Raw genomic sequence first — 25,116 nt, forward strand, 5'->3', positions numbered from 1 at the left:
GTGTGTGGCTAGGGAGAGGTTTGTCTGGCACAAAAAGTGAAGTTGTTTAGCATGATAATCACAAGGCTGTCCCATCTGGCCCTTTTAAGCTCTCTTGTCTCCTGCCAAGCACTTTGAAGATGGCTCACGGCTGCCTTTAGCACTTTACAAGGCACCAACATAACATACCACAACAGAAAGGAAAGACGCTGCATAACCACTGCATACACCTTTTGTACGCTTTCATCTGAATTAATATAACAACACAACTCTGTATTCATATTTTCTGTAAAACTTTTATGGACCAATGGAGTGGCACAGATGTTGAAATGATGGGGTGTTTGCAGTGTAGTGACCCAACTCAATGGTACTTATTGTATTACCCTCAGAAGGCTAAGTAGACCTGCCATTAATACATTACCTTACAATCTACCTTTTTGTTAGATTAATGTTTTGAGTTGGAAAGGTTACATCCTCGGAACAATAAAAATAAAGGGATCACAAATAGATAGTGACCTTTTTACTGTTCATAGACCAAAGTCTGCCTCATCCAACGAGGCAAACCATAGGAGTCTATTTAGAAAGGTAAATTTATACCTAAGTAAAGCTATATCTGTAAATTTACTCTTAAAAGTTGTAGTAAATTTAGTCGTTTTGGCTACTCACCATTACTGGGTTTAAATATTTACTTCAAAGTGTAGACTTCCAAGTCTCTACCCCCCTGAAAAGAAAATGGGGCCATATTTATTAATGTAAAAGTTAATACTAGTGACTTTTCACAGATGGGCAGAAGTCTGCAGCACCAGACCAGAGATCTCCCCATGGTAAAACATAGAAAATTGGAAAAAAGGTTTTCTTAACTTTAATTTTTTTTTGGTAAAAACTGTTTTTCTAAATGAGAATATTAATGAAATTTATATTATAAATTTATTTGAAATATGGAACAAAAAACAAAAAATGCTAGAGTGCTAATAATTTATTTTGAATTGAATAAATAATATTTAATTCATCTAAATATATTCATTTAAATTATAATTTTTTTAAAGATTGAAAAACAATATTACCACCAGAAGTAAAATATGTAACTATTATACAAGTTATGTGTAGAATAATGTATACTAATCTAATTGTTTTTAAATTAATTTGGTACATTTATTTGTAAATTAGGGTGATTAAAATGTATCATAATAAAACTGTTTTATTCTATATACTTTGTTAACATTCATTTAAATTTATATATACTTTTAAGGTTGAAATAAATTAATTTATTTTAACATTATTTCCTACGGGGTCCTATTTTAGTCTACATTATTTTCTATAGAAGTGTGTTGCAGTACCATTGGTAGGCTATGTGTGGTACTAGACTTGCTACAGATGTTAGCTTGAGTACATTTATGACTCCTTTTTTTTTGGCTGTAGTAACTACAGATGTGCAGCTTGTGAATAGCAATGGGGTTACACTTTTGCCAGTGGATGTTTGGCCCTCCCTTATCCCCTTGTTACTCATTCATAAACCCTACTTTGCAGTAAGCATTCCTCATTTTCCAGCCTCTCCCACATTTACTACAAAAATGTAGAAATATGTCTGCAGAGACCTCTACAGCTGGAGCAGAGATCCCCGCACAGAAAAGATGAGCGGTGAAGACTTCTGCACATAGGTTTGTGAATAGCATTTAGTATTACAGGACTAGTACTAGTGACATACTCCTAAATGCACTACAAAATATAGTCTGTGAATAGAATGATAACAGGGCCAGACTGGCCTCAGTGGTCACCGGGATTTTCCCCGGTGGGCCAGAGAGGTGGGGCCAGTTTTTCAGTAACGCTGCATTATCGGCCCCCAGTAACAAAAGCAGGAGTGGTGCTTTTTACTAGCACCCTCCAGTCAACTACCCCGCTCCCAGGGCCAGTCGAGCAGCACCCTGCCAGGGCTGGTTGCTGTTCCCTGGACGCTAAGGGCCTGATGTAGATTTCGGCGGACGAACTACTATGTCACAGTGGCGATGGATATCCCGTCTGCCGAAATATAAATTCCATAATATCCTATGGGATTTATATTTGGGCGGACGGGATACCCGTCACCGTTGCGACAGAGTAACCCGTACGCTAACCCGTCCGCTGAAATCTAAATCAGTCTCCTAATCTTTTTATTGAAATTTATGAAGATAAAAACAAAAGCAGTACTTTCCTGTGGATGCCTGACCTGAATAATAGGCCACTGGATTAGAAACACCTGAGCTGGTAAGGCCTGCCCTCTCCTGCAGTGCTTCCCTTGGAGCTCCTCCTCTCCACCATTCTCCATGAACTCCAATTGACCTGGGATGACTTATGGGGAGTGCCCCAAAGTTCTGATCACTCAATGCTGCTGAAATAGTGTGACTGGTCTAGCTGGCTAGTAGTATTAACACAACTGATAAGTATACTTAGGTGGTTAGTGCTAGAGATAATGTAGTACTCGGGAACCTTAAAGAAAGAGGAGAATGTTGAAATATATGCGAAGAGGCAAATTCATGTTTTAAACGTTGTTCATATTTCTTAGAATAATTACACTTGAAATCTTATTTAAAGCACTGTGTGAAAAACTTGACCTGGCCATACGCACACTTGACTTTCCTTCTGTCTTTATCCAGAGTGAACCTCGTCTTACCTTCCATCCTCCGCAATCCTTCTATTTCTGAGCATAGCCTCATCTCCGTCTCATGCCCGTCTGCCTCAATCCTTCTTACTGTAATTCTGCAATTGGCTGATACCTCATTCTACAGATCAGAACTTCTCTTTTTTAAATCCCTGTCCCTGTAATTTTACATTCGCTAATCTCCACCAGCGTGTCTATCTCACCAACCATTCACCCGAACCACTTCACCCCCACTAATGATCCTGCCTTTAATATAATATATTCTGTCACTAAGTAACTGGAGTAAATGCATGCATTTTTTTTCTTGAGAGCACTTCACTAATCGCAATAACTACTAGATGAACTGTTAGCCTTGGGTTCCAGAGTAGCGTGCTACTCGCTGTAAAGTGCTTCAACACTTCGTCAGGGGTTGTAAGTGCAATATAAATACAATTACAATTTTTATAAGTTATTTTTTGTTAGAATTTTTTTAATGTGAAATTTTATACATTGTATTTCATGCCTATAGATATCTTGAGTAGTCTGAATAAGGCAGGGCATCGGCCACAAAACATTGCAATAGTCGTAATAATAACAGATATCAATACAATTTATTAAAAGAAACAATTATTTTAATCTCAGATATGAAAAAATAGTGCCTAGCTGTACCAAAGTCTAAAAGATCATGGAAACTGGAATGGCATTTTCAGTTCAAGCCTCCCCACTGTAGAACTTCCTACTCATCACCATTCACACTAAAGAGAACTACCTCAAATGCTGGAAGATTTATTAAACTTGGCTCAAGTCCTTACACAAAAAGTGAACATCAGCCATTTTGTTGCCAGTAGGCCGTCCTTTCAATGTAGCAACAAATCGCCCATTATGGGAAGCACCCTGAAAACACACGTAACATTAGATAACAAGTATCCTTGATGTTAACTGCACAAGCAATCTGCAATGACTATTCGATATGTGTGACTTATTCAGACGATTCATTTACATCTCCCGAATACTGTAAGGAACCCGGGCACGCAATCAATATCTCCCCACTTTTGATTGGTCACCTCTTCGGCATAGGACAGCATAAACATACGCTGCAGTTAGGTTCCCGCATACATTACATGGATCTTAGCTTTACAATCACTGACAGTCATGGCTAGCTACACAGAGAGCATGTAGGGTGTCTAAGACCCATCTCAGATGTGTGTTTGCGGCATCAAAACCTGTATCACTTTGTTTGGCATATGACTTGCGTGGCATCTATAACATATATAACATACTTGGTATTTAGACGTAACATGACCTATGTCAGTGCTTCAACATATGACCACCATGGCCAGTGCCATGCCTGATGTAAAGGATGCACATTGATTTTGCTAATGAGCTTTATTTCAATTAGTTGTATGCAATTTTATCCTTTGTGGACATCCTTAAATCTTGCATGGTTCCAGTTTAATGGAGCTTGATATGATACATTTGACCTGTGCAATATGCATAGCATCTTAACACCTTGGGTGCTCATGACGAGGTCAGCTCATCATGAGCTATGGCGCTCCGGTGCTCATGACGAGCTGAGCTCGTCATGACCACGCCCGTTCCGTGGAATGCTCGCACGCTGGGCTGATTCCCCTGCTGTGCTGAACGTTCCATGGGAACAGGTGTGGCCGTGTCGAGCTCAGCTCGTCATGAGCACTGGAGCACCGTAGCTCATGACGAGCTAACCTCGTCATGAGCACCGGGGCGCTGTACACGCCCCCGTCCCCCAGCACAGCGGGGAAACAGCCCTGCACGGAAGGGGCTATGTCAGTATGTATGTATGACTAAACCCTCCTCCCTCTCTTACGTTGCAGGTGGTACATGTCAGAGCCCGGCTCTTCCTACCTTTGGACGGTCTCCGATGCCTACGTTGCAACCACCGTTGGATATCAAGACCTTCTTCCCCTTTGCCCTGGATTCGGCAGCAGCGGCTGCGGCAGTCAACCTTTTCCCAAACTTCAACGTGGTGAGTCTGGAGGGATGGTCTGGTGATCCGCGATAAGCAATTTTCGATTTAGCCACAATGCCATCATGTTCAAAGTTTTTTTAAACATTCATTTAAAATGCTAATAATTACTTAAAGATGTCCTGTGCACCATTTGATGATCTGTAGAGCATCCATGGTGTGGACTAACATGACTCCTTTCTATGGTCCAACCATTGCCAACATGAAAATTGGATCGTCTATTTATTTCCCTCAAAATGGGGAATACATACAGAGGCTCAGAATTAGAGTTAGGTGTTCTGCACAGTATTATCTTTTCCAAGGGTTTAATTCTCCTAATTCCCATTAGTAGTACTATTAATTTCACACAGTGGCATATGCTAAATCTATACATTTTTGGGCAGCACGTATGCTTGAACTTTTCTCTGCACGTGGTCTCAGAAAGTGCCAAATAGGCCAGGGTGTAATTTTCGTTATATTGGCGTAATCTGCAAATTTTGGCCAGTTCACGTTAGACGAAATTCCCCCAATTACAATATAACATCATGTTGCATAATTTCAGATCATTCAAGTAAAAATCGTATTGTGAGAGCACAGGAACAAGGTCAAATAATACAACAGGAGCAACTGCTTTGCATGGCAACAGTATTTCTTGTGATTTGTGTTTTTTAGAACAAAATGCATCCTCATTTCCAAAATGGATGGGAGGACGCATGCTATATAGTGTTAAATGCCATGATTGCATTTTGTGTAATTTAGCATAATTTTACATAATTGTTAAAAAATGTCATTTATATCATCTAAAGGAAATTATTTGAATTTTTCGAAAGTGATCAGTTCTTTTCAGGTCAATCCTCAAATACTATTAACTCACGCCTGCTTTCGATCTATCCTTCTTATAAAATGCAGCCCAACTTTCTGCCGGGTGTGTCATTATAATCTATATGTAGCTCAGGATTGCTGAAAGCAATAAACTGAAGGTGTTTTTAACATTTCCACTTTCTAATATTCTTCCTAAATTGATCTGGAATCTGAGATAGAGCACAGTTTTTTAATTGAGTGATTTTTGTGGTAGTGTCTGTATCAATAAAGAACTTATTGATAATATATGTCTCTGAATTTCTTGTTTATGGAAACATTTGGTAGTTGCATCTAATTGTTTCAGTATAAATTCGTCAAGATGCCTGTGCTTGTATGCTGTGGAGTAGGTTGGTTTCTAACATTGAATTATGTTGCCTCTTAAGTACACCGGTTTGTGTGATTTTCGTTTTTTGTGAGCGCCATGTCGTTGGTTGTTTCATGCCATTGAAAAGCTAGGGTGTTTTTTGTGTTCTTTTCTATAGCGATTATACTGTTGGGTGAAGGCTTCAGAGTGCTTGAACGAAAAAAGTTATGTGAAAAAAGGAGCGTTCACTTAAGGTTAGCTGTTTTAGGATAGGTTTGCTAGGCAGAACAACTTTGTATGCCTGATTAGTTGTTGAGGATGTTGAGCTCACAAGAAAAGACTGCCTTATGGGTCAGGTGACCCCTTTATAGCCGATACACAGACTCATTGTCAGAAAGTACAAGGACTTCAGGGACAGAATTATATGTTTTGACCATTTAGACCAAATTTGAGACAAGATACGTTGTTCTGTGCATGCTGCCTAATGCTGTGAGCAGTGGCGGCCAGCACAGATTGGGTGTGGCGGGCGAGGGGCAGGGGTAGAGGGAGTGTTGAAGTGTAAAAAAAGGGAAAAAAAGTACCTCCTCGCCGCTTCTCTCCTCCATCGTCCCTCCATCGTCTCTCCCAGCTGGAACGCATCAGGAAGCACCCAGGCTCCCCTAAGCCAATCACAATGCAGCAATGCGGCATTGTGATGGTCCGAGCACCGTGGTTCGGTGGGAGTCTGGGCATGTTCTCCACCCAGACTGTAATGCAACCTGGGTGGAGAACATGCAAAGTGCGCATGACGGTTTGGCCGGCCCCAGACGGCGGGCCAAATTGTCATGTGCACTTTCAGTGTGCCACCATTCCTCCCCTGCTCCTCTGTCATCAGAGCAGCCCAGCCACACCCGCAAAGTTGCTGCAGCGGGAAAAATTAAATGATAATAACCTTGAGTGTTTATCATTTTATTTCACTGCTGCAAAGCAGTGGGGCAACGCTTCTCCGCCTTAGCGGAGGAGCCGCCACTGTCTGTGGGATCCAGTCAATTTCGATAGAAGCCATTAGGTTGTGTCGCTGGAAAAATGAATATTGGTGCATTTAGCTGCTTGGTTTAAATCAATGGTTTGTAGTAGTCATAAGAATGACTTGTGGTGTTTGTACACTTATTGCTTGATGATTGTTTCTATGCGGATTGATCGACGTCAGTTACCTGATTTGTGTCTGTTAGGTAGTTTGTTAATGTTCCCTTTATCAATGTTGGTGCACAGCAATAATGTTATCCTTTCCTATGGTACTCTAATGGGCTGAATGCCCAGATAAATGGACAGGTGTTTTTATAGGATTCGTTTGATTGGTATCCTTCAATAGATTGTTTGGTGTTCATCAATAGGTTCACTGATGCACCTGATGCTGATCAATGAGTTGATAATCAGCAATAATCTGTTCCGAAAAGATGTTGGCTGGTGCATTCCATCTTTCAATGCTGGCATATGGGCAGGGTGAGGACTAATGCTAAGGAGAGAACAGAGGCATTTCATTCAGGTTCATCATCACAGTTTGTCACTAGAAGAAGATGCTGACCAATGCACCAGATCACACATGGAAGAAAAGCAAATAACCCGCTGTGCTCATTAAAGTCTTCCTCTGGAAAATGTTTTTTTTTGTTGTTACAGTTTTATATAGCACAAACTCGACCCAAAGGTATCAGAGCGCTTTACATGACCACCAGTTGAATTAAAGACAGACCCATTCATTTTAGGTAGGAGGAGATTGAGTCATTTGCCCAGAATCATAGGATGTTTGTGCATCTCGCCAGACTCAAACTGGTTCCCCAGTTTCGAAGTTGGCCGCTCTCACCTTTAGGCCACACCCTCTCCCCTGTTGTGTCTAGGTACCTGGCTTTTCCAATTTCCCATACAATTTCAGCATAGACAATATCTGCATTAATTATGTGGTTGGGTCTTATTTTAGGAATTAGGAGTCATATGTAGGAAAGGATTTTATTGTCGTAATGGCTCCGATTTGCAAAATCAAAGCCTTATCGACGTCCAAAACGACAAATTAGTATGTAAAAAAACAATTGCGATTTGTTATCATTTTACTGAATCACAATTTGGGGTTGCATGTTCATACCAATGCGCTATTTGGAAGGGGCATGTGTAGGACATCCCTTCCAAATAGCAATTCGCAACGGTATGTATTAATGATTTTCTCCCAGTCGTAAAACCTTAATATTTTACCTACTACATAAAGGTAGTGGTAACCAATTCATAAATTGGAAGGGGTCCCCAAAGAACCCTTCCTCATTTATTAATGTTGACAAAAAAGATTTTAGGAGTAGGCTGTGGCCCTAAGGACCATTTCTTAGCCCTAAAAGAATGTTACAAACTTTTATTTTTTTCAAAACACATCCTGTTTCCTTTAAGAAAAACGAACAGTATTTTTACAAAATAACAAACAAATTCAGCAGACAAAGATTGCCTTACTTTAACCCCTCCCCTGCTAGTGACGGAACCACTCCGTCATCAGCTGCGGTCACGCTGTGCTGATGACGGAGCGGTTCCGTCACGGCCCGCTCGGCGTGCCTGCGCGGCGCGAATTCCGCGCCTGCGCTGGACGTTCCATTGAGCGGGCGGGGCCGTGACTGAACCGCTCCGTCATGAGCACAGCTCAACCGCGGCTGGTGACGGAGCGGTTCCGTCACCAGCATGCGGCCGCCGTGCGGCCGCCCCGCCCCCTTAGCACTGCGACGGAATAGCAGCCGCAGTGAAGGGGTTAAAGGAATCACAGACATGGTGGTCTGCTGACCGCCAGCGGGCCACCATCCCTGTGATGGTAACCAATTGTACTGAATTTGTGACCTACCTCATAAATATTAATGAGGATGGTCGAATTGCGACCCACTACGATTTGGTATTTTGCGACCTGACTTATTAGTACATAGGTCAGTGTGTAAAATACCTTTGGATTCGATAATAGTTGGTGCACATGTTCCAGCCTCTTTTAGTGAACTAAAAGCTTGTACATTCGGCCCTAGGTGCCTTCAATTGTTAAGATGACCTTTGAAGTTATGGTTCATAACCTGGCATTGTTTAAAGTAGCATATTGGACAATGAAAAAATTTGGTCACAAAACTATAAATTAGATTTCTCAAGGTTTTTAGGTGCTTCTGCCTGTCTGAAGTGGCAATAAGGTTTAGAATAGAATGGAAATCTGTCCTCAGTTGGGTCGCCTTTTAATACACACCATCGGATAAAGTTGCTTCTGCTCCAGGTGTTCCTGTTAAATATTTTTTTTTTGGGGTCAGTCTGTTTTAGATCTCTGCTGTGACCTTATGTTACTGCTCGGAAGGCCTCAGTCTGCTGTGCACACTCTGCTTTACCTGTAGAGGTATCCTTGCTCCTGGAAACTCTGTGCTTGAAGACAGTAATAAAGATCCTTTAGGATTTCGCAATTTCGCGATTTGCAAAAAAAAATTGTGAAATTGGGACATTTGTAAGAACCCTGTGATTTTTTATTTTTACCAGTGTGAGTAGCCCGACATGCCTACTTCCGCCCATTGGCGAAACTTTCCGGAATCTCGCATAGTTTTTATTCGACAGATTCAAATTCCTCGAGTTCCACCCACCCCTAGTTGCTACAGGGTATCTATGCCACTGAGATATAAATCGGCCCCTTAGTCTTCTGGAGGCTGCTGGTGTTTTATGTGATTTTATTCCTGCAAATAAACTTAACTTGTGTCGGAGGATACAGCACCCGGTAGGTGAGTTTGTGTCAGTGCAGGATAATCTGGAATTGGTACAATCCAATATGGAGGCTTCTGTTTAGACTTGAAACTTGGTAAATTTTGCATAGATGTCAATTACAGCTTTTACCAATTACTTTTTCTCTGAGCACCTCGTGTTGCAGATCATGGGTCTTTGCTTTTGGGTTAAGGCTCATGGTGGGTCTTCTTTGTGGGACGGTGACTGACAACTGGTTCCTGTGGAAAATGTATTGGGTGTAGGTGCCTGGCTTGTTTCATTTCCAATATTTAGGGGCATATTATCAAGGCGGGTGAAATTAAATTATCGCTGCTTTAACTGACGTTTTCGGCCGCTAAGCTGCGATAATTTCATCGCCCTATTAGCAAGCTGTCGCTAACATCAGTTAACGACAGCTTTTAGATGATAGCGAGCGGTTTGGGGCCCGCTTTGTATGTCAGCGATATTTATCGCTAAAGACATGCAAAGTGGGCGTACCCAACCTGTTAGCGACTAAAAACAGTAGGTAACATCGCTATCGCCTATTATCAACGCAGGCATCGCAATGGAAATATTCACGCTGAGCGCGAATATATCCAAAAGCTAACGCCTGCTCAGACCAGTTCTTAGCCATTATATTCAATGGGAGGTGGATATTATGGCTAAGACCCTATTGGCGTTAATGCGTGAATTTAGCTGTATTCTCAGCGATATTCACGCATTTCGCTGCTATCGCCGGATATTTTATCGCTTTAGAGATAAACGTTGCTAATAGCACGTTATCACTGCGATAATATCCGGCGATGCTTGGCGATAAAAAAAACTCGCTAAGCCCATTTAGCGATAAATATCGCTAGTTGTTGGTAATATGCCCTGCATAGACAGTATCTGCATTAATTCTGCAGTTGTGTCCTATTTTAGAATTAGGGGCCAGATGGGCGAAGGGATTTTATGGTCGTAAAGGCTCCAATTTGCAAAGTCAGAGAGTTTGCGACTGCAAAATTGCTTTTTTGAGATGTACAAAACCCAAATTGCGATTTGGTAACGTGTGCTTAATGTGGGTAGGAGGTGATAATGTACCAAACAGCTTCCTTCCCTTCTGATTGGTGAGTGGTTTTCTGTGGTGATGTGGAAGCGGTGTTTTAACACCATGCCTGCGCTGAACGTTCCGCGCTGGTGCGGAACGTTCTATTGCGCGGGTGGGGCCGCGACGTTCAACGGACGTGCGCAGCACTACCGAGATGTTGCACGCGACGTCCGTTGAACGTGCGCCGCACTGAAGGGGTTAAGGCTGTCTCTATGGAGTGCTAATAAAATATATCAATTCAGCGAAGTGACGATAAAGATAGAGCAGGCACACCATGTCTGGTGAGGTCTGGCTCAGTCAGCTGAAAAAGCCTGCTCGTTGGAGGAGATTTGCTGCAGGAATAAAAGTGAGCATGGGTTCAACCGCTGTTTCAGGACCATAGACATGATTGTTTTATGGGGAGGTGTCCTTTAATTATTGGCCTAGATGGTTCAAGTGATTTCCAGCAATCTCTCTGAGTGCAATTAAGCAGTGGTCCATCAGCCAGCTGTCTGTTCAGGGTGTTCTCCAAGATGTGTATTACATTACACACCCCCACTCTTAAAACATTAGCACTTGACACTATAGTAGATAGATTTAGGAGATGGCGAATGCTCAAGTTCTTCTTGCTGATGCAGCAGTCACTATGCTGAGCAGTGCCAACAAAAAAGAAAATCAGTATGCGTTAACTTTCGCCAAGCCAGAAACGCAGACACCAAGGACCACAGTGCAGGGGGTTTGAAGACCGGGACACATCCTTTACAACGCAACTTTTACCACGCAGTGCCTTTACAATGCAGGTTTTTCAACGCAAGTCATAACAACGAATTGCGCTAGGGGGCGCTCTAGGATAGGTAATAGTTTAATTTACTATCCAACACCTTCCCTACTATCCACGGGGACTGGAGTTGGAATAGTAAATTAAACAATTCACTATCCAGCACCCCCCAACGCAAGTCGTTGTAACGACTTGCGTTGAAAAACCTGCGTTGTAAAGGCATGCGTAGTAAAAGCATGCGTTGTAACAACGTACATCCTTGAAGACCACAAGGCTGTTCCCCAGCAGTGTGCGGCTCGATGTGTCTGAAGAGCCAGTGCTTAATTTGAGCTGGTGGTCTCTGGTGCTCGGCACCAGCAATTATTTGTCAACACAAGCACTTACGACAGCTGCCAAATGGTGGCGCTGTTTGTATAGTTTAGAGATAAGCAGAACAACAGCTGTTTATTAATTCAATCTGCATTAAATACATCTGACTGCTGCCATCCAAGTCATTCTTACTTGTGGCCTCAAGTAATCTGAATCGTCACACTTGTAGTGGTGTGATGGTTCGAAGTTGTGCAGGTACTGTCACTGGCAGCGCCGGCACAGCCAAGGGGTGTGGCAAGCTGCAGTGGTCTCCCGATGAGGGCCCAGGGGTGTACTTTTTTTTTTTTTTTACAAATTAAGCACTGCTGCAGGCCTAGCACTTCTATAGAGTGAGGTAAGACAGCAGCCTTAGACAACCCCCAGTGGTGCTGATAAAATTACAAAAAAAGATGCAAAATGGTCTTTTATCCAAGTATGGTGAGCACTTCCTAGGCAAAATGCTATTTTGTCAGGAACACTAAAAATCCACAAACAGGTTCTGTTAGCATATGGTTGTTTGGAAAACTTGTGTGTAGGACACAGAGAGAAAATATGCCCTTGCATCTCCAGCTGTTTTTCCATTCTTTGTCAGGATTTAGGCGAGGGGACAGGCCCACGGGGGCTGAAAGTGCTGGAGAATGGTCTCATGGAAGCTTAGCCTAGCGGGAACACTGGACCGCCAACCTTCAGCAAACTCGCATGCACTCACTTATTGGGTTATGGGTATTTCAGGGTTAAGTTGTGTGGAACCCTATTTAGACTCATGAGGGACTTAGTTCTGTACCTTGCATGGTTGCAGTGGCTTTTCTGATGCTAGTTATAGTTCAGATCTGTTTTGCGTTCCTCACTGTTTACCTTTTCCCTCCCAGTTCCCAGGGTTCTCCTTAGTCCCTTCCTTACTTTGTCCTGTTGGTTGTTCTGTCTCTTGTCACACTTGTTTTGTAGACTCTTAACAGTGTGTGTTCAGCAGCGTCCAGGGGTCTTTGCCAGGTTTCTTGGCAGCCCGTAGCTCGTCAAAGCACCATCCACCTGTAAGCCTGGTTTTAAGTGTTAATTGTTCTTCAAGACTCATCCAGTATTGCGTACCGACGTCTATCTTCCATCTGCTCAGATCTACCTATTTCTAGGGGTAGGCGTAATTTACAGTAATGTAATTACACACAATTATAGCAAAATACTGCATAGTTACATGGAATTATGTGAGGAACGTAACTCAGCATTTAGCACCTATTTCTTAGCACAAAATGCACTCTTGCACCAAAACAAAAAATAGCACTTAATGCAACAGAATCTGAGCATCAGCGGCCAGCAGTCACTTGTGCTTGCTAAGTACATTGCTCCTGTGCTCCCACAGTAGGATTGTTGTGCCAAATAACTCACAATTGCACAAACCTGAGTAATTGCGTAATTTATTGTAATTTTCTGTCAAAAGACTAACACAAAATTACCGAAATTAGTATGATTACGCTGCCATGATTAAAATTTCACTTGGGCATGCCTATTTTCATAGCATCAAGATAGAGTGATTCCATCAAATGAAACAATGGAACCCCAGACGAGTGGTACTAGTATTTCTTCTGATGTGGGCAGGGAAACAGATCAAGATATCGCTCCCGCCTGGAGGGAGCAGTATAAATAGTTGCTCCCGGCATTCGAAAGTGATAACCTCCAGGTGAGGTACTGAAGTTATCGGTATGAAGTCGGGTTTAGGGTGGAACATGGTATCCTCTTTTCTCTCTCCTGCATCAGTTCTTCCCGCAAAGAAAACCCTCAGTGTGATATTTCTAAAGAACTCTGACAACTCCTGTCTAAGTTTTAAACTATCCAGTGTGGTAGTGGGAACAATGTTCAGTCCCTTATTAAGCAATCTCTCCTGTGGTTCAGTCAGTGGGGTCTCCTTCAGGTTCATAACTAAGCTCACTCCCTGCTGGTCCCGGGTGAGTTATCCTGCGACATGCTCCCTTGTCACCCTTTGGCTCAAATGCAAAAACAACAATTGATGGACGGAATGTTGCACAATGGCAAAACATTCACCCCCAGTCAACAGAGCTGGGTTTAATCCATCAACGTTCTTTAGCCCACTCTGCCACCCCAGTTCAGACATGGCCATAAGCAAATCAGTCTCGACAATGTGCCTCATGGGAACAGTCCAGCCCGAACTGCCAAGCCATGTCTTCCCTGGGTTGGAACCAAGCATCCTGGGACCGTTGGTTCAAGTCCTCCCACTTCACTCCTTGTGACCCGCTCTGTCTGCCCCTGCCTCTCCCTCTGCCTTTTCCTAAAAAAAGGTTGGGCATTTGGAGGTATTGAGGATTGTGGGGCCCTTGCATCTGTGGGAACAGTTGGTTCAGCAACCCTACAGCACAAGTCGTAGCAATGACTTGTGTTGTAAAAAACGCGTTGTAATGGTACGCGTGGTAATACCACGCGTTGTACCGTCATACCTCCCTATTTTGGCCATGTATGTTTGTCCGTAGTATGGCCAAATGTGTAGCTATGTTGTTAACTACCTCTCCATCAATTATGCAAACCAGTGTAAATTGAGCCAAGCGTCCGTTGTCTACTAGTGACCCGACTAAGGACAGCAGGTGTCTGTTCCTTTGGCCAGGGCTTTAAGTGGGCCGGGTCCCTCCGTATCTCAAACCTGGTAGTAATTGAAAACAGACATTGAAACGGGCCCCTTTAATGCCCTGCATTTAGGCTCTTAACTCCTCATGCAAATGCACTGATCGATATCTGAACAATGAGTAACAAAAACATGAAGGTAATCCTACTTATATTTCACATGCTTTCCTTCATCTTGCATTCTCTATGAGTGTCACGTTTTCCAGAATGTTCTGTTACTTTTTTTTCCTGCAACATATTACTCTTGTCTAGTGCATAATTTGGATTGAGGCAGATCAGGTGTTTATAAAGTGGCACAAATGAGTTGTGTCTGAAGGCAGTGCACGTTTCTCTCAGTGCCTGTCAGGGGCAAAAAAGGTGTTCAGAATACATGACCATCCAAACCTTGGCCTCTCTGCAAAGCACACACAGCATTGGTCATGTTTGCCAGTTGCAGTTGTGACTCTACACAAATGTGTAAGTACGGAGGCACTCTATGGGAATTTTAGTGTAATGTTTAAGTCATGGCCTTAATGATGCAACCCCACCCTTTTCAGGGACTCGTTCATTTTTGCATTCCGCTTGAGGCCTTGCCTTCCGTCAGTGGCAGCTCACGGTGGGAGTGCCGTGGGGTGTTGGGGCGGGGCAGGGGAGGGGCAGGGTGGGAGGATAGTGGAGTCAGACATAAGACAGGCAGGAGTAAGGGAAGTAAATAAATAAATGGTAAATGTTGTATACTTGTAAAGCGCACAGCTGCCCCAGCAAAGGGGTGTCCCGGCGCTGTATACCGCTGGGGAACCCGTCCTGGCTTTCCCTGTGGGATGGTCCCTACTGGGAATCCCCAAGGTGGAGCCAGGCATCCCCGGCGTTGATGGGGCCGTTGTGGAGATTAGGCAAGCTAATGCCCAGAGTTGCCGAGTGGGACCCCAGGTTAGAGTAGGCACCGAGGCGAGAATTGTCGAGTCCGCTGACCCTGGTCCACAAACCTGCCGCGTCGGGAATTGAACCCTGGTCCCGGGCCGACTTCTGCTCTCGGGTCTGCTGCCTCTAACCAGTGAGCCACACCACTCCACTCCAAATAAAACTATTTACCTTGCACTCGCTGCATCCCCAACTAGAGAGGAGGATATTTCACTGGCACAGAAACCTCGGTGCAAATCCTAGCTTCCCTTCTTGACCGAACCGTGTGATGTTCATCAAATCACTTTACTGCCTCATTTAACTGGCTAAGCACATTTTTTATGGCACTTCAAGGGACTGGTTTCAGGATGTACCCTATAAAAATGTTCTTGCATTCGGATCAATACCCTGCAACGCTGCTCCATCTGCACCGCTATTGGCCAAATATAAGGGGCACGTGACAACTGAATAGCTTGGTTTGGTGACGTCGCCCTTCTCCGGGCAGTGGGAGGCTCTAAGTTCATGATAAGACTCCTTGACTTTTAATAAATGTCAGTGCAGTGATGTGATCTAATGTACTGAACACCTCCAAATGTCAAAGAGACAGACTGGAATGGGAAAGTCTCTGTAACATTTTTATGCACCATTTATGGTGTAATTTACTTCCCTTTTATTTCCATGACTAGGATTGTTCTCGTGCACTTAGGGTCCAGCCAGACCCCTGCTTCATCTCTGGCTCAAGTATCTCTATTCTTTTACTGCCTCCCCACCTTTATGTCTGCCTAAGGGGAGGCCACTAGTAAATGTTTTCAGCAAAGCCATTCAAGGCTGCTGATTACAACGCATCAGAATTAAATTAAGCCGTCTATATAAATGCGTCCCTGTGTCTGTGATGTGGCTCATTGAGCTGCATTCAGAGGAAAAGTTCATCCACTGAATATCAGGCTCTGGTTATAGCAGCTTCAGGCTTCATCTCACCAAAAAAGCGGCGCATGGTGCTAACAGCGTCCCCATTCCAGTGCCCCGCACAATATGTGAGGCCTGGCATGGGCCAACCCCAGGTTTACTGAGGTCTGGTTGGAGATGTCATCCCCAAGTTGGTAGTTGGCAGCACCCCTCTTATCATCCTCCAGTTCCATCCCTCAAATTTAAATCAGGGAAAGATGTCCATGGGTTTGTTTAGAGGTACCTGCAAGGTCATGAAGGGGGGGGTAACTATAAATCAGTCAATTGGCCTTTGGTGCAACTATGGAAAGTGTCCAGGGCCTCAGTCCACCACAACCAACATTTTGTATTTTGTTTTTTCTCATGTGGAGTAAACCAACATGTGTGTTATTTCACTCCAGAAAGAGTTGCATTGCTGTTTCTCAATGTATCGGACTAATTTCTATACATTTCCCAGCACAATTACATGCAATAAGACTGGCCAGTTAGATCTAATTCCTAAGAGAATAGGTTTTATGTGAACATTTTGCAGCACAGTTAATGTTTTCCATTTTAAATGGCGCTCAGTGTATATATTTCTAGGCTCAGGATAAAAAGATATTTCAAACAGCAGACACAGGTTAACAGCACCGCCCAGAGTGAGTGACTGTCTCTCTATCACTCCCCTGATTAAGAGCGCTGCTCCACACCATGCAGCTACAGCCACCGCCAACACCACTCTACTGTGACGTAGAACAGAGCTCACAGATGGAACATGTGTTCTACCAACCCAAACACACCAGTGAGACTTCAGTGGGGCAGTGCTTAATTTTAAACCAATGGTATCCGGTGCTCAGCACTGGCACTTAATTGTCAGAACCATTACCTATGACAGTCTGCCACTTGGTGGCGCTGTTTTTTTAATTCAGACATGAGCACAACTACTGTTGTTTATTAATTCAACATACATCAAGAATGACTAATGTCTGCTGCCAAAGCCATTCTTTTAACTTTGGGGTCCTGAAATTCTCAGAATTGTAACACTTGTAGGAGTGTGACTTATTAGTTATGCTGTTACGGTAATTGACAGCAGCAATGGGCAGTGTAAGCAGAAGTGGCCTGCTGACTAGAACCCTGCCACTTATTCTTTCACAAATTAAGCACCGGGCGGGGCGGAACGGACTCTGCATACCTTCCTCATCCTCAAACATTGTCAATATCCATGACTTGACTGCAATGGCATTACCTGCCACACACACCCAGCTTAAGCTTCCTAGGTAACTCATTTGTAAGAGGTTTGATTCAACAAGGTCATCGAACAATGCAGCTGGACTTCTCGCTCATTGGAGATATGCTTCAAGTGAGTTGCAAAAAGTACCTTCTGAAGGCTCTATTTGTTGAGTTTGCACTATTTTCAGGCAGTCCAATAGTTTGTTTTAACTTTCAATTGTAGTGAAGCCTTTATAACCTCAATGTTGGTCTCTGAAATTGGGCAGAAAGTCTTTTAAGGTCTGCCATCTCAAAGTCAATGCTTTCCTTCTTTTCCAGTCATATCTGCGGGCGACTTTTGCTTAATTCATGCTTTCAAATTTTTAATCTGTATATAGCGACCATTATTTATAAAGTTTCCTATAAACGTTTCCTCAATATTTCAATCTATTATTATAAAAAGAGAATATAAGCATCTTTTGACTTCTATGTATGTCTGATGTATATATATATATATATATATATATATATATATATATTTATGTGTGTGTGTGTATGTATATATATGTGTGTGTGTATATATATATATATATATATATATATATATATATATATATATATATATATATATATATATTTAATTTTGTAAGTACTTTACATCTACAGGTGCGTCCATAAAAGTCACCTTTTTTGTCCAGACTTTTTGGCTGTAAATCTAACCCTTTGTCCAGAATTTTTACAGTCATTGGCCAGACTTTTAATCCATGCCAAGTGGTCACCTCAAGTGCGTAAGTAAATAGTCTAGGATTCTGGATAGATGATAAGATCATGATGAAAACACAGGCCAGAAAGCTTGTGGGATCATGTTTTGGCATTCTTAGATCCCTCAGAATGTTCTTACACATATTACCTCTCTCCCTGATGAACTCTCGGGTCAAAGATCACATACTCGCTTCCGAAAGACTTTAAAGACCTGGTTGTTCCCTGAGGGGCTGGTTTGAGTGTTTCCTCATCTACCTGCATATTGTTCTGTATCTAGCGCCTTGATGTCCTTGGGCTAAGTTAGCGCTTTAAAAGTTGTATATTCATTCATTCATTCACCTCAATCCACGAGGAGGATAGTGGTGCTGGGTCTCATAAAATCAACTTCTAGATCATAGGAACTCCCCTTATTTAGGGAGTCCAAAACATGTGATAAAAAGACTCAAAGTCGTTCAGAACGCAGCAGGCAGAGTCCTTCACAAAATACCTAAACATCAATGAGGCAGACCAGCCTTAGTAGCCCTTCACTGGCTTCCAGTTCAAAAGAGAATTCTTTTTAAGACTCTCTGCATCGCACATCAGCCCTTCCACGGAAAAGGCCTGCTTATAATCCAGAACTAACTTACCTCCTACCTTCAAGGGAGCAGTCAAGGGCTCATGTTGCTGCCCAAGGTCAAAAGAGCCAGAATTTTGGCTTTTCCAAGCTCTGGAATTCCCTACCTGTGTCCCTCAGAAGTCATCAGTCAGAAGCCTGCTTCAGAAAACTTCTTAAAACTCACCTTTTCTGAGTCTGGCTAAAAGGGTCATGTAGGTTTTCCAGAGAGGTTGCTGCTTTTACCGCCGGGAGGTCTGGTAGGGCAGCTATACGCTATATAAAAACTACATGAATTGAAGTATGGCACAGAGTGCAATTAGCACTAAACCCATAATTCCAAGTCTGGATGCTGGTGCCGTCTTTATTAAATATTTCTCTTTCCTGGCAAAACTGACATTTTCTAGACATCATTCAAACACCAGTAGTATGTGCCAGGTCATAAACATCATGTTCAACCATAAAGGGTTCTGGCCCTTAATCAATAAGGCTAGGCCAATATATAAACTATCAACAACAACATACATGCCAGTACAGAATAAACAATTTAGAAACCAATTACTTACTCCAACCACACGTACCATTCATTGTGATTGAAAATAATTTGTTTATTTAATTTTAAGTAAATTTGAAATGGAAAATATAACACTCAATTTTTTGATTTTTTGGTTATAATATTGTTCTTTTGAATCTATTAATGATTTCATAGACCACATGACAACTCAACACACACATGTTGTAAACTACATGTAATGTGTCCACATATATTTTTGACAAGACTTGCATTCAAAGTATAAACCAATTTGTGAGTTGGGGTTCCACACACAATCAACAAATAATGATAACAACATGCACCAATCGCAATTAAAGCAAAAAAGAGGAAGGGAAGCAACCAGCGGGGTTGTCATGTGACAATGCGTTTTTTTTTTTTTTTTTTAAGGTCATAAAATCATGGCACAATTCATGACAGTCTGTTTTTTCTAGAGTTGCTAGTAGAATCAATAGCAATGGCTGACACACTAAGGCCCCCATTAAAGTCTGCCCGCCATCTCATCGGTAAAAGGGACCGCCTGCCTTAAGGGCGGGGGTCCCGATGTATGCATTAGGATGCGCCCGCCACAGTGGCGGGCGCATCCCTCATTTTTAACATTGTGGCGGGCGGTGCTCACTGCACCGCCCGCCACAATGCTAAAAATGTATGCATGCATTTGCATAAACGAAGCGGCAGGCACCGCGTGGTGCCTGCTGCTTCGTGTATGCAAATCCTGGGGGGTACCACAGGTACCCTCCGTGTGCACCCCCCACCGCTCCTTCACTCTGGGGGTCCGCAGGGGGGGCCCAGAGTGAAGACCGCATGCCTCTCCGCAGCGGCATCACCGCCACGGAAAGGCATCTCTTTTGGCCCATACTAATATGGCTGACAGTGTCTATGAGACACCGCCACCATATTAATCCTTTTCCGCCCCAGCCGCAAGGCGACCGGTGTGGAAAAGCGGTGGACGGTCTTTCCGTCCGTCGCGGTCCCTCCCGCCATACTAATATGGCTGGGGGGAATTCAGTTGCGGATGTCGGGCGGATTGCCCCAGCCAGGCCGGCGGTGGCTACCGCCAGCCTGGCGGGGGCAATCCGCCCGACATCCTAATGGGCCCCTAAGTCTCCCCAACAAGAACAGGCAAAACCAGGACCCAACCGATAGAGTCCCTATCTCCCGCCGCAAGTGAAATAGTCCTTCCTGCAACCTCCACTGCATGTCCTCGCTGAAAGTATCAGGGAAAATGAAAAATTGCCAGCCCGGGTCAGAGCGGGGTCCGTCAGCATTTTTTTGATGGGAGAATAATTTCCTGTTAACAGAGCTGTCGGTTGGGGGTGGGGATTATCCACAGGATGTCGGATCAACACGGCGGAGCATTCAAGAAAGGTGGCGGCGAGGGGGGGCCGAAGAGGGAAGAAAATCACATCTGCAAACCTGGCCTCAAGTTGCAATTTATTTTCAATCATGGTAGCCATTTCCTTCTCACAGTTGGGGCATGTTCCAGCCATATGGGGCTCTGTTAATTTTGTCCGTGGTGCGCTTGCCCACAGCGAGCGCCGAAACCCATCTCACGGGAAGCCTGTAATTTTACACAGAAGCTGATCTGGGTGGATTTATCTTCTAGAAAGCTCTGTCGGAACCACTGTGAGGAGTGGTTTACTATCAACACACTTCTAAATTGCCTGTCACTCACCGCTGCCTATGATCTGCTCCCAGACTTTCAATTACATCTATTATATGTCTTTCCCCCTCGCTTCGTAGAGAGAAAAGGCTGATCTCTCACACTGATGAGAACCACCACTGCACGTATTCCTATGGTAAATGTGATCGGTAGTTTGATGAGAAGCTCAGATCAGAAGACATCTTAATCATTATTGTGTTGAAATTCAAATTATGGGAAGAACCAATCAAGAATAATCGAGACTCCTCAAGTCCTGCTGCATCGGTACTGGGTAAATGAGGTTAAAGCCTGATGTTGCTGCGTCTAGACCGGATGTATGATGTTACCACGTGATCAAAATGATCGCGGTACATCACAACGCAGCTTTTACAACGCAAGTCGTTACCATGACTTGGGCTGTAGGGTGCTGGACTTAGGAATAGTATGATTTACTATTCCAACTCCAACCTACGTACAGTAGGGAAGGTGTTGGAATAGTAAATCACACTATTCCTTAGTCTAGAGCGCCCTCCAGTGCAAGTCGTGGTAACGACTCGCGTTGTAAAAGACCGCCCTATGTAGAATCTTTTACAACTAATTACCTATTTAGATAAAATTGAACTATTTCACAATGTTATTCATTCAGATTTTGTAATTTGTGTTTTAGGTCATTTTTTAGAGTAACACTTCTTGTTGTGCGGTTGCTTCAGGGTGCAGTAATCCAGGTTGCAGGTGTTAAGAAAACAAGCATTGGCCATGCCAATAGGTCTAGCTTTATAGGTCTATTATATGGAAATCTGGAGCATTACAATAAAATAGGATGGCAATGGATATGTATTTGTGTGGAAGCAAGGAACTGTAGGATAATATGGGTACAGGTTAAAAGGTCAGGTGATAGTTGCACTGTCAAGCCAGACCTAAAAGTCCATGTGGTTAATGTCCGCCCTCCTTCCATCTGTGCTGCTGACAGAGGACAACACTATACAAAATTATCTTTTGATCAAATACACTTTTGGAGGGTGTGTAGCCCTGAAAGCCTCAGGCAGCTGGAAAAATTAAATGATCACAGGTGTGTGGAGGACAAGCACTTTGTTGTAAAAGAACACAATGTCTTTCTAATAAAACATGCACTCCTGGCTCCCAACATGTGGGTGGAGCCAAAGCCCCTTTCTAGTGATGATCACAAAGTTGTCTGGTGGCAGCTGTGCTGTCAAACCAGACCATAAAAATGAATTGTGCAATACAGATGTGCTTCATAGAGAGTGTGAAGTTTCTTCATTGTTAAAATAGAGTTGGCAATGCAAAGGTTTTGTTGAAGATAATTATTCTGACTTCCATTAAAAAAAGCCCTTTGAATTTGTGAATCCTGCACCCCCTCCACATGCACAGAAACATCCTTGCTTATAAAATGCTATTTTTATTCATGCTTTTTAAAATTGTTGTTTTCTCACCATAGCAGATCAGTTTGGAATTAAAGGTGTGCACCTTTTACCCTCTACATGCTCTTGCTGATTTTAGTTACCTATTTCCCTCCACCCCCCCTGCAATAATAAAAATAAAAATAAAGAAGCTTATAAAGCGCATAGCCACTCCTATCGGAGTGTCCCAGTGCTAAAGCTCCTAACCAAAATCTAAGCAGCACAAGAACAACATATGCCCGATTGGAAAAAAAACAGTTTTTTAAACTTGTCCAAAACAGGAGTTCTGTCTTAGATTGCCTTAAATCCAGAGGAAGAGAGTTCCAAAGCTTGGGTGCAAGGAAGGTAAAGGAGCTTCCATCCATACCAACTCTCTTCTTTCGCTGGACCAGAGCTAACAAGAAGACCAAAGATTCCTCAGTGGAGAACAAGGTGTAATGAGAGGATGCAAATATGTTCCATTGGACTTCCTAAAGATCCTGTAGCAGTAACAGAGAGCTTTAAAAGCAACACGCTTCTTCACTGGAAGCCAGTGAAGCTATAGAAGAGCTGGGCCAATAGAAAGATTTAGTAGCAGCCGAGCTGTCAAGTTCTGAACCCGTTGGAGTCTCAGCAGCTCAGCTCAGAGACACACCCAAATACAAGATAATCCAGCCGCGTGATGACTAAACCTTGGATCACGGTCTTTTGAGCAGATAATGATAGGAGGTTGAGAACCCCAAAACACCTACCTGCTAAGGCAGTAATTTGGTCATTCAAACCAGGGGCCTCATTTATGAAAAGTGACGCATCGCTGCGTGAAAACAGCGATGCGTCACTTTTCACTGCGCTCTCCTTGCGACATGATTGATGCGTCATATTTATAATATGACGCATCATGTCGCAAGGAGTTACAGCTACGTCAGTATTTCTGACATATCTGTAGGCGCAAAAGTGACGCATTGCTGGAGTGTGTCACAAAAGTGACGCAACTCCAGCAATGCTTCCTTTCACATGGGGAAAGCCCCATGTGAAAGGGCTTGCGTCAGTCTTACGCCTGCTGTGAGGCAGGCGCAAGATTTTGACACAACAGCGTCCTAAAAGTGACGCAGTGAAATCTCATAGATTTCACTGTGTCACTATTACGAGGCTTTTTGCGGGTGAACGCCCCTTCTGCATACATTATACCTGACGCAGGTATAATGTAGCGCAGGGGTTTACAAAGTGACGCATCTGCTTAGATGCGTCACTTTGTAAATAGTGCGCATCAGGAGGCATGTTTTACGCCGCCGAAAAAAAGTGACGCATCGGAAGAGCAAAACTCACGCAAGGCATAAATGAGGCCCCAAATGTCCAGGTTCTTGACTTTAGGCTTTGATGATGGAAAAGAACCAATTGGCGCTGGCCACCAGTCTGGAGACCAAATGGCAGGCTCATTGCCCAGATTGAGGACCTCAGTCGTACCTGCGTTTAAACTCAGGTAGTTGAGGCCCATCTACTGAGCAACCTCTGACAGGCCCTCGGGGAGGTAGCCCCACTGGCAGAGTTCTGAGATAAGGTGACAATCAACTGGGCATATGATAAAATATCAAAGCTGTGATGCTCAATGACATCAGCCAGGGGGGCGCATATAAAGGTCGAGTATGGTAGGGTTCAAGGAGGAGCCCTGAGGCGCCCCCTGTGCCAGTGGGACCAACTTTGATCAAAAAAGGCTTTTGAGAACCTGCAAAAAGGATGTCAGCCATTTTAGGGCCCTATGGCCGAATCGTAGCTCCACAGCTGCTCCAATAAACTGCCGTGAGATATGGTGTTAAAGGCTGTGCTCAAATCCAGCAGCAATAATGCTGCAGTGTCTCCTCTGTACATAACCTGGCGCCTGGACTCTGATGCCAGAAGCAGGGCAGACTCTGTATTGTACAATGGGTGAAAGACAGACTGTGTTCTGTGCAAAATATTTATTTCCTCAATGAACACTACAATCTGCTGATTCATATGCTTTTCTGCCACTTTCGTCAGAAAATAAAGCAATGAAATTGGCCTAAAATTTTCCGGTTTGGAGGGATCTAACAGTCTTTTTAAGCAATGGAACCACCAATGCATGCTTCCAACTCAGAGGCACATGGACCAAATGTAAATGTCATGGTACTTATAGAGCGCACTGTCACCAGACGGTCACCTTGCGGTGTCGCCTATTCGGTTTCCTGGCGCTGATACTCATACCGCTGTGGAACCCCTCCTGGCTTTCCCTGTGAAGTGTCCACTCCTGGGCACCCCCAGGGTGAAGCCAGGCATCCTTAGCGCTGTTGGGGCCGGTGTGGAGATTAGGCAAGCTACTGCCCAGAGTTGCAGAGTGGGACCTGTGATTAGAATAGGCACCGAGGCGAGAATTAACAGGTCCGAGGAAATTGAGCCCGAGACCCCGCCGAGGCGGGAATCGAACCCTGGTCCCTGGCCAGAACTCTGCATCAGGGTCTGCCGCTCTAACCATTGAGCCACACTCCTCCACAATGGCCAACAGGAAATAATTATTCAAAAGATCTCTGAACACAGGCAGAGGCTCATCCAATCCCTGCTCAAGGATACCAGGAGAAGCTGTATCAAGAGGACAGCTAGACTTGACTGATGCCTTACAGGCCTGTAGACTGCATACTTTGAGGATGGATTCACAATGCCAATGTATGCAGCTGTCATAAGCAGGGGTTTCAAAGATGAAGTGGAAAAGTGCTGCAGGGCCACAACAGAACCATGCAATTTTAATTTAAGTAGTTAATATTTCCTAACAGGCTGATGATTTTTAACAGATCATAGTTAGTAGTGTGTTTGAACCACTGATGATAGTTATAAGATTAACCAACCACCCTTCTTGTATATTCTAATGG

At 43.6% G+C, this 25,116-nt stretch overlaps 1 protein-coding gene across 2 annotated transcripts in view; it reads left to right on the forward strand.

The window, feature by feature from the left end:
- The window catches only part of ZNF385D (zinc finger protein 385D), a 492,120-nt gene that overhangs the window by 111,634 nt on the left and 355,370 nt on the right, over positions 1-25,116 (forward strand). For both annotated transcript variants that reach the window (XM_078663994.1, XM_078663993.1), the window contains one exon: positions 4,444-4,595. In XM_078663994.1, the coding sequence (XP_078520120.1) occupies positions 4,444-4,595 (152 nt within the window). The remainder of the gene's footprint in view (positions 1-4,443; positions 4,596-25,116) is intronic.

This window comes from Lissotriton helveticus, chromosome 10 (assembly GCF_964261635.1).
Source record: "Lissotriton helveticus chromosome 10, aLisHel1.1, whole genome shotgun sequence".
NCBI lineage: Eukaryota > Metazoa > Chordata > Amphibia > Caudata > Salamandridae > Lissotriton > Lissotriton helveticus.